Here is an 11,309-nt window from a genome sequence, read left to right on the forward strand (position 1 = left end):
GATGATTGCTTCCTTGAATCGATTGATAAAGGACAAAATCCTCAGCTTCCGATCCTCGTCGCCTTCGCTCTCATCCTTCCTCATGCAGAGGTGGCTTACAACGGAGGTGATAAACACTACGGACTATTCATAAGGACCCTTCGACTTTCTGGAAAGCCAACTTCACCAAATTATCCATTTAACTACCTGATCTTAATTATGGATTTTTGACTAAGTATGGGTTAAAATGTGGGATTAACTATAGCAATATGCTTGTAAAACATTTTATTCTTTTTCTATAATATATGCCTTAAGTCAAAAAATAAATCGTTTATTTATTATTATTTTTATTTTTTTGAACACCCGATAATCGTTTATTTTATTCATAGTTATTATAAAGGTCGAGCCACATGTCATCTTACCCAACCAAATAAAAGCCGAGGCTGTCCCTAACCACACGTGTGAAGTATGAATTTAACCTCTTTGTCTTTTGGATTCAATTTATTTAGTAATTTTTGATTATATAGAACTTCTACATGTTTAGATTAAAAGTTTAAGATCCAAAAACAAAAATAAATCTGAACTGAAACGCGTGAAAATATCACGTTTGTAATAAAACCTGTTAATGGAGTTAAAAATTTCAAAAACCAAATTCGCGTACGAAAATTTTGACCGCATGCAGATGCATGCACACTTAACAATTGTGTTTTTTCATTTATAAATCGTACAGTGTAAATTACACTGAATTTATATCCTAAATTCAATGGTGAATTTATTAGATTACAAATCATGTAATCAAACAGTTTAAGTACAAACCTCCCCGCTGAAAATACGTAAATGTTCTTATTTATATGGTTTGGTACTTTTTTATGTTCTTGATTGTATGGCTATATTTTTTGTATTAACAATAGTATTCATATACAAGTTTGAATGTGAGTAATGACGTGTCAATAATAATATCATAATATTTTGATACGTAATGGAGCTTGATATTACTATTAACTTCTTAGATGAAACCTTAATGTTAAATTTGATCAGTCTTTTGCACCCAAAAATATCAGATCAATCTAAAATTGGCAGGAGTATATGTTTATTTCTTAGGAAGGGTATTTTTTTGTCACATCTTTGTAAAACTAAACATTAATAAAATCTCAAAATCTAAAATCTTTAGTGCCGACGAACAAGTATTTTTCTTGACCACGACTAACGTTTTTCTTACGTTGGTGTCGAATGACTTACGTCTCTCTTTGATGTGTCTCCTGCTCCACCCTTTCATTTGTATCCGTCTTCTTCCCATTTTGGTTTTATTCGAAAGAGATCCTATCGTTCGACTTGGTTGCTCCAGCCTTCAGCCTTTGATTTGTTCGTCTTTTTTTTTAAATCTGAAGGGTTTAAATATTGCATAATTGTCCATTATCCAGTGAATATTATACAAGTGACTCATACCTAGGTCTACAGAAATATTTATATTTAAATGACAAATGGATAATGACAGAAAATTAACAATTCAAATCTAGTATCAAATAATATAATAAGCAATCACAGAACTAATTAAAAGCCACCGATACGTAGCCAACCCCGTAAAAGTTGGAGCGTGCTTTCCACGTCACTCTAAGGAGCGTAACAAAGTCACTACTGAATTGCTTGTTCTACGGTTCCTTTGTTAACCACATAACTCACGATTACTTTCCCTCTATGTAGGAATGGCAATTGGACCGCAGTCCGCGGGCCTGGCCCGTACAAGACCCATGCGGGGAAGGTTTGGGTAGAGATACTGTAGGTCCATTTGTGAGCAGGTCTCGTGGGTTAAGTCTCATGCGGGTTGGGCCTTTGCGGTTTGGGTCATTGCGGGTCTTGCGGGGCAGACAGAATCTGCACCACTTCCTCTTTTGTTGTGTCTACACCTGAAAAAAAAAGATGGACGAAAATGGCGATATGACAATTCATGTTTTCTGTAGCCACGACTCCATTGGCGAGCACCAGAGGAGCATCACCACCAACCGGTTCTTCTCCTCGACTAAGGTCACCACCGGAGCTTCTCTCCGTCTTCTTTCCACCACCATAACTTCTCTTCTTGGAGATCCCGCCACCGGAACTTCTCTTCTTCCTCGAGCCTCCACCGGAGCATCTCTCCGTCTTCTTTCCACCACCATAACTTTTCTTTTTGGAGATCCACCGGAATTTCTCTCCTTCCTCGAGCCTCCACAGGTGGGGCGGATGGTACCGTTTGCCACTAATATTTGATGACCCGCGGGCTGCCCGCAAAGGCTTAAGATGTTAGCGGGGCGGGTTTGGGCTTAAGGATTGAGACCGCGGATCGTGGCGGGCCAACCCGCAAAGAACCACCGGAGAGAGAGACCGCTGCAGGGTGGGCTACGGCGGGGCGGGTGGTACCAATTGCCATTCCTACCTCTATGTAACGGCGAGATAACCGGTTGGCATAAATCCATAAACCGGAAATAACCACTGGTAAAGCAAATTAAAGAGCAAAAAAGGAGAGAAAAATGGAGAGAAAGAGGGGACCATCAATCATGTCGTAACTCCCGGCCAAAACAAAGACACGTGTCAATACGACGTTGCCTGGACCACATATGGTCCCCTCCAAAGCAATAGCATGCGTTTCGGGATAAGAGAATCCCAACCGTACATCTGGATTGATGCAACCCCGAATAAAGAAAAAAGATAATAAAAATAAATTACTTCAGAAAAAACCATAGATACGACAAAATTATATTTTTAAAAAATAAATTAAATAAATAAACGTGGGGACCAGTCCTAGATTTTTTCAGACTTAGGCTGACAGCCGCCGGCTTAATGAAAGTGGACGGCCGGATTTAACCCCAACAAAATTTTAAAAGATTATTATTTAAAACGTTTTAAAATTTGATGAAACAAAATTATTTTTAAGAAAGAAAGAAATATATAAACAAGGGGACCACATAGCGCGTGGGGTCTACTGACTGGTGAGGGGAGAGAAGGTGTTTAAGTAGCCAACTGTTTACCTATCTCCAAATGGTCCCCTGCCTAGTTCACACTAAAATTCTTATATAGAAACCATTTTATTTCTTTAAGGTAAAATCAATTTCGTTCTGACAAATAAGAAAACATTTCAATGAAAGATTTCAAAATTTATCATCTATTATATCTGACAAAAGGGAAATAGTACTCTAATTATTACTACTGAAATAATCGTTATATATTTGTATACTAGTATTAAAATTTGGTTATTTGGACATGTTATTCTTTAAAAAAAATGTTTGTTAAGTTTGAGTTAGTCTTTAAAAAAAAATATTTACGAAAGGGTCTTGTGTGGCCTTTGAGCCTTAATGAAAGACGACAAAAAAAAAAAAAAAAAAACGAAAGGGTCTTGTGTTGGTTCTAGTCTGAGACCTAGGTTCACTCGAAGAGATGATATGCGTCTGACAACTAATTACAAGTATTATCAAAGGCAATCCAATAGACCAGTGGATCCAAACTTTCTGGTTAATAATTTAAAAACTATATTTTGTAATTTTGTGTGTTTATTCTTTCTTAGTTTCTTTTCTCTTTTTCATTTGATGATTACCACCTTTTGTTGTTTGTTGCAGTTTCATTGATTTTTTTTCTTCTAAAAATTCTTGTTGAATGCTCTTTTGTAACTAGTAAGTAACGATAATTTGTAACCTCATTTTCCACTATGATTAATTTATCTGTAAAATTAACAAGATAACAAAAACTAGAACTCGTAAAAAGCAAAAAAATACTCATCAAAACTGAAAACTAAATTCCAATGAAAGAGTTGTTTAAAGATTGACCGATTTGTTTATGTTTCTAGCTGAAAATGTTGTTAGGGTTTATACAGAAACACATATCGTCCATTTCAATCTTCACATCAGAGATATAATAAGGTATTAATAAAATTTCGAACGGTGACTGAACAAATTGCTTTGCCTTTGGATCATATCGTTGCGACCGAGAGAGGATTATAGTCATTTGCTCTTTTAATGGAAATGTGTCATTTTCACAACCTTTTGATCCTTCTTGTTCTTCTTTTTTTTTTTATCTAAAGCTAAATACATCCACACAATTTCTCACAAGATATAGCGAAAATAAATAAGTTTCGTCCACTAAATTTACAAGTAAAATATTATATGTTATATTTACGATAAATCATTCAAACGCAAAAGCCAGCCAAACACCTCTGTAACATACTATTTTACTTACTATGCAACAGTAAATGCATGATACTAAAAATAGTAAAGAAAATTCTCTATATTTTATATTTACATGTGGAATCTCGCTACTCGAGAGTTACTATTTAATTTTGTTTGAAATGTTTCAGTTAAATTACTATAACATGAACTCGTGGTTGTGTGAGATATATAGTGTGTTTGTGACAATCCCAACTTTTATGACCCTAGGATGCACATGAAACATATTATAATAGAAGATCGGGTTAATCTGAGAATGTTAAATAATAAAAGTTAAAACTATAGAGATTGGTTTTTGCTATGTACAGTCTCATAACTCAAATCATGCACAAATTCCTCTGTATATCATGTGCCTCCTGAAATGCTTCTTCGCCTAGTTCAAGAATATCCATTGGTAGAATAATTTAGTGAATTGACAACTCTCACTCTCCTTGTCATCGAGGGAGCCCTCTAGGATTATTCCTCTTAGTGAGAGTCGGATCCAAATGACATTTATGAAGGAAAGAAAATAAAATTAATATAAATGGTTAACTTAGACCTCAAACTGAGAGTAACCATCTTATAGATTCATTATTTTACTTGGATGCATCATCAATGTATAGGAGGAGCGAACGGCATCTAAGTTTTACAAGCCGAAACAACTATTAGAGATTACAATCTTTAGTTTGGATAGTTTTTGTTAAATCGTAAGAATAAAATGAATGAAGATCTGAATTAATTTGCCGACAGCATTCTATAGTATTTTGTCAACGAATTAGCTAAAATCTTAAATTTTTGGGATAGAGATGGAAACGAAGTGTAGCTAATTGACAAAGATTTCCAGTTAAACCTGGTTGATAATCTATACAGATCAGAAGCATTAATATCATTTTGATGGGTTTAAAAGACAGTACGCACAGACACTTACATACCCTTTATAAAAGTCAAGTCTTACTCATGCTGGTCTTTATTCATTGCAAGATAGTATACAATATGACAACATGCATCTATGCATATATATTGCCGACATTACACATCATTATAGATATAACAGAAATGAAGCAAAATACATGAACACGAAAATAGGTTAAATGCAATGGATTATAGCGCAAAAGATATTTAGTTTATCATATTTAACTACAAATTGAAGTCTATCATAATTCTGACACGCCCAAATATTTGTTGAACACTAAATAGATGATATGCAGTGAGACATTTTTGTGTGAATAATGCACCTAGAGACTATATCACATTTCCAAAGATCTTGATATCTAACAAATCAAACTATCTTTGATACAAGTACACTACTCTTAACCAATAATACTCATTCCCCTCCCATTAACCTGATATCGAAATTGATTGATAGTGCTCAAATGTCTTCTATTTCATGAATTGCTCAAATGTCTTCATGTTATATTATTATTTATATTTAACATGTGTTTGTCTGTAGTTTAAGATTATATTTTTCAAACGTGAATCCAGAAATACACAGTGTTGATTTGAATCCCAACATTATTGATATTTTGATTGGACTCCTTTCTCACGTTTAGGGTTCTTTTCAAAAAGTTAGATGCAGCATATCTATTGTTCGACTTTATCATTGTATTATTATATACAAATATAATTAATGAACCACGAAAGGTCCAGTTTGGGGCCTACTTATCTTCTTGGCCGGCTATGGTAATAATTTTTCCAGTCCAAGCAAATTTAAGCCGAAGTAACAACGAATTTTGATGAAACGATTGCACAAAACCATGTAATAAGTAGGTTTCACAGTCAGTGAAAATAATAGAAGCATCAAGAGGAACAAAAACTATTGATCTTTAATGTTCAAACTAGTAGAAGTCATAGGAACATGTAATGTTAAGGAAGGTGAAGCAAGTGTAAAAATAAGCATTGAGTAAAAGGAGGTATATAAGAAGTCAAGAAGAATGAGACATTTGTATGCTCCTCAAGTTAAAATCCTCCCACATTAGACTGTTCTCCATTAAAAGCGGACCACCAAAAATAGAGAAAAAAGCAAAGACAATTTTCATTAATACTCAATTCTTTTGAGATTGGACCACTCCTCCACTCTCCTCTTCTTTCCTTCTCAATGCTTCTGCCTTTGGCCATACCATTATTACCACACCCAAATTGGTTGCTTACTTTTGGTCATCAATTTGACACATCTGAGTATCTTAGGCCATTTTCACTACCTAACATCGGAAAGAAGCTAAGCAATAATCTACTAATGAAAGACATCCAGCTGGTTCTTGACTTTTATGAGAATACGGCCCATAACTTTTTATACATCCTGAAGCTTAAAGCACCAGAAAGATGATAAGTACGAAACGGTCTCACAATCTATGATGTGTTAGTACATGAAATGGTAGTACTACTACTACCAATGATGTAACTAGGTTCTGAGAAACTGATAGAGAACGTATAAGATTTGGATGATATTAAAACCAATAGTTGATAGATGCTACCGAAAGGTTATTAATGAATTGAATGTGTGGGCGTTAAATTACACCAGGATGAATTTTGACGATGTGACATTGCAAGTTTGTAACTAACCAAGATAATGAATTCAAGTTAGATTATCCTACGTTATAATAATACTTTTAAACGTAAAATAACGTTATATTAATCAGGTAAACATTTAATTTTGAGTAGGCATAGCTTGGTGCCATGGACGATCCAGTTCCAAATGCGTTACTCTTACTTATGATGGATTGATCTAGTCTACGATGGCAAATCCTATTACATTTTTACCAAAAAAAAAAAAAAAAAATCCTCATACATTGAATTGGCCTTTGTTGCACTCTCAGATATATGAAATGGTCGTTTCAGCCCAGGGGCCATATGCTTTTCTACGATAACACACATCTTCTTACATTGATTTGGGCTTTGTTGCACTCTTAGGTATATCAAGTGGTCGTTCAGCCCAGGGGCATTTGCTTTCTTTTATGGGTCAAAATAAGAATAGAGATGAGACAGTAGGGAACATATATTTTGGATTTATTCATAGATTGTTTTCAAGGCTATTAAAGGAGCTTTGAGCAAAGACCAAATGGATAATGGTTGTCGAAAGTGACATTTAAATTCAATGTTGCTCGTTTGTTTGGATTTTATAAGCGAGGAGCCATCAAAGAACATTACAAAATGACTCCTCCTTGTGCTAATATAGACAAACATTACAAAATGACACTACAAAAGAAACCAAAAAAATATTTGTTTTCTTTATCCTACACATCTGCTTATGATCTTTTATCTGTGATATATGGACGAATACGCAGATCTTTTTCCATTTTTTCTTGAGCTCCTGCGAGGCAGACTCTTTTCTGAAGCTGAGCCAAAGATGATCAGATGAGTCCACTCTGATAAAACCAGTTTCTAATGGTTTAAGTGAGTATCCTTCACCTTACAATACTTATAATCATATAGTGTTGCTTCCTCACATGGCATTAAATTCAAGTCAGGTAGCAGGAAACTGCCATCCTCATTCTCTACCAAATTACATTCTGAGAGAGACGTAGAAATTTGTGTGTTCAACTTCATTCTCTTTAAGTTCTTGTTCTTGATGTCTCCTCGTTCGCTGAGCAATGCAATGTCCTGCTCATAAAAGAAAACACATTCATAAAGAGAAGATCTTAATCACATAGAGGAATGGTCAAGAATTCAAGAACTGGGAACCTTTTTGTTCTGCAATCTTTTGACATCAAAATCCAAGTCTGCGGTTACAAGAACCTGCGATAATAAACAAGAATCGTTTGATAATAAATGGGGGGAAGTTGAGTCACAAGAAACACAGGATGACAAAGTCCCCACTCTAATTAAATGTTTGTGAAAAATGGTCCCATGTGAATGTGATGATAACGATAACAATATGAACGCGTCTTGTCATTGAGGTTGATAACCTAACTCTCCTTTCCAAACACACACTTCACATATCTAATCCATAAACTCTCCCTAGAATCCAAACTAATTCATTTGACTTGTCTTAGAACTCATAGCGGTGGTCCACTGTTTACAAACTAGAGATAACTCATAGGCCGGCCCATCACAAACAACAGTTAAGTATTAGCCGATCCAGATTATTATTTATTATTAAGGAAAATATAGCTAACTAAAGTTTAATTAAAGATGATCCAAGTAATTATGCCGGATTATTGCCTATGCGATGACATTACTCGAACGACAAGGAACGAAACAGACAAACAGAAACGGTGACGTATCATGCTATTCTTTTGAGCAGCCCTACGAAATGACAAGAATACCCTCTCCATGTCAAACACTTCTAGTTTTGTCGGGGAAACAAAGCAGGAGAGAAGCAATGAAACGAGATATGTTTGTTGTGAAGATGAATATCTTGATGGTATTCAAACAAACATAGACGATAGAGTTTGAAAGAGGAAGATAAGGACGAACCTTGGATCTAGATCCGACGGGTGATGAGCCAATGGTGGCCTCGTGACCGTCGAGGTAAGCAGATGGAGAAGAAGAAGCGCTCCAAGAGAGCGGTGTACTCGGGCTACATCTCGCTGATTCAACTTCTTTTCTCGACCGTGGCTGCCGGTTTCCCCACCGGAGCGTAGGACACGAGAACAGAACAGGTCTCACTTTGGCTTTCTTGAGCTTAACAAGAAGCTCAGCCACCACTTCTCCATCTCTCATCGCTGACTTCGTCCAATCATCTGACGTCACCATCTCTGGTTCCAGACTTAACACTGACGAAACACACAGAGAACCAACCAAAAAGAAAAGGCAGAAGACACAAAGCTAAAGATACTACTAACTTTGAGACAGAGAGAGAGAGAAAAGAGGAGAAATTTTTTGGGTATGTGTGTGTGATAATGAGATTTTTTAAATTTAATTATAATATTTGTAAGTGTGGAGGTGTGGGAGACTTAAGTGGGACCCATGCTTGACATGGCACTTGGCTGCTAATCACTCACAACCGCTTTTATAACTTGGGCGGCTATTATAACAGTTTTTTACAAGTTATTTATGGGCTTTCTATTCATGGGCCTATTCTATGTGACCAATTAAGGGCCTTTTGTAAACAAAATAAATAAGGGCTATTTGCTAACTACTATTAAGGAAAGATTAAAGATAATTTGTTTGGTTGGTACTCTTACTGAGCTACTAATTTTCTTTCTTATCTCAAGATTAACGAAAACCATATTTCACTGATGAGAAGGATGATCACTTCACGGCAGAGATGAGCGAGGAGTGTAAAAGCATAAGAGTGCACCAAGGAGAAATGAGAACAATTAGTAGGCTAGGTCCGCTTGATTTCGTTCTTGACCCATTCTGCCAATTCGTCTTGGTCTGGGCATAAAATCTATAATCCGAAATCCGAACCGAAAAATCCGATCCGTACGCGGTCCGAAATGTAAAAAATACCCGAATGGATCTTCACTACAAGAAAACACATGCTTAACGACGAAATTTAACGAGGAAAAACAATTCTCGTAAATTTACGTCGAGTTTACGAGGAATTTAAGTGAAAAACTAAAGTCATCGTTATTTCCTCGTAACGTAACGACAAAAGTGTTTCGTCGTAAAGTGGATGTAATTTTACGAGTATTTTACGAGGAAAAACTATTTCCTCGTAATTACGACGTAAACTTTGCGTGATATTTACGAGGAAATAGTTTACGTGTATTTAGCGAGGAAATTTTTGAATCCACCAACTTTGTAGGTGTTACACGTTTTTTTGGCCACCTAATTAATTTTCGTCGTAAATTCATAGGAAACTTGCAACTACCAGATTCGAAATTTCCTATAAATATGGATGTTTGAACATCATTATAAACACACCAACAACAAAAAACGTGAAAAAAAATGGCTGGCTCCGGGACTATTTACGAGTTGCGGAAGTGGATGTATATGCATAGAGATGCTAACGGGAGAGTGACGAAAGAATACCTTGCGGGCCTGGAGACATTTATGCATCAAGCAGATTCAACACCGCTCGCCCAAGAAAGTGGTAAGATGTTCTGTCCTTGTCGGAAATGCAACAATTCGAAACTGGCAAACCGTGAAAATGTTTGGAAGCATTTAATAAATAGAGGTTTCACGCCAAATTAATATATCTGGTTTCAACATGGAGAAAGTTTTAATTATGATCAGAACGAAGCTAGTAGTAGTAATAGCAATTTTCAGGAAAAAGAACCGGTTGATCATCATTTGCATAATGAACATAGTTACCATCAGGAGGAGATGGTAGATTATGATAGAGTTCATGATATGGTAGCTGATGCATTCGTAGCTCATGATGAAGATGAAGAACCTAATATAGATGCAAAAAAGTTTTACGAAATGTTAAACGTGGCGAATCAACCACTTTACAGTGGTTGTAGAGAAGGTCTCTCAAAATTGTCGTTAGCTGCTAGAATGATGAATATTAAAACTGATCACAATCTACCTGAAAGTTGCATGAACGAATGGGCGGACTTGTTTAAAGAGTATTTGTCTGAAGACAATGTGTCTGCTGATTCTTATTATGAGATTCAGAAACTGGTTTATAGTCTTGGGTTGCCTTCGGAGATGATAGATGTTTGCATCGACAACTGCATGATCTATTGGGGAGATGATGAGAAGCTAGAAGAATGTCGATTCTGCAAGAAGCCACGATTCAAGCCGCAAGGACGGGGACGTAATAAGGTACCATACCAAAGGATGTGGTACCTACCAATTACAGACAGATTGAAAAGAATGTATCAATCAGAGCAGACTTCGGGAAAGATGAGATGGCATGCCGAGCATACTCAGACGGATGGTGAGATGACTCATCCATCAGATGCAAGAGCCTGGAAACATTTCAACAAAGTACATTCGGATTTCGCTAGCAATATCCGGAATGTGTATTTCGGATTATGCACAGATGGATTTAGTCCGTTCGGAATGTCAGGGAAACAATATTCATTGTGGCCAGTCTTTCTTACTCCATACAACCTGCCACCGGAGATGTGCATGCAACGGGAGTTACTATTCTTGACCATATTAATACCTGGTCTGAACCATCCAAAAAGGTCCCTGGATGTTTTCCTACAACCACTGATAAAAGAGTTGAAGGATTTATGGTCAACAGGGGTGAGAACGTATGACTGTTCAACGAAGATGAATTTTACGATGCGAGCGATGCTTTTGTGGACCATAAGTGATTTTCCT

At 36.3% G+C, this 11,309-nt stretch overlaps 1 protein-coding gene across 1 annotated transcript; it reads right to left on the minus strand.

Annotated features, from left to right (window-relative positions):
* Positions 1-7,204: 7,204 nt before the first annotated feature.
* BNAC07G29540D lies at positions 7,205-9,008 on the minus strand. Its single transcript, XM_013852240.3, has 3 exons — positions 8,562-9,008; positions 7,827-7,880; positions 7,205-7,745 (listed from the first exon to the last, which is right to left on the minus strand). Exons 1-3 carry the CDS (start codon positions 8,838-8,840, stop codon positions 7,527-7,529), a joined length of 552 nt encoding a protein of 183 aa, XP_013707694.1. The 5' UTR covers positions 8,841-9,008; the 3' UTR covers positions 7,205-7,526.
* Positions 9,009-11,309: the final 2,301 nt, after the last annotated feature.

This window comes from Brassica napus, chromosome C7 (genome assembly GCF_020379485.1).
Source record: "Brassica napus cultivar Da-Ae chromosome C7, Da-Ae, whole genome shotgun sequence".
Classification (NCBI taxonomy): Eukaryota; Viridiplantae; Streptophyta; class Magnoliopsida; order Brassicales; family Brassicaceae; genus Brassica; species Brassica napus.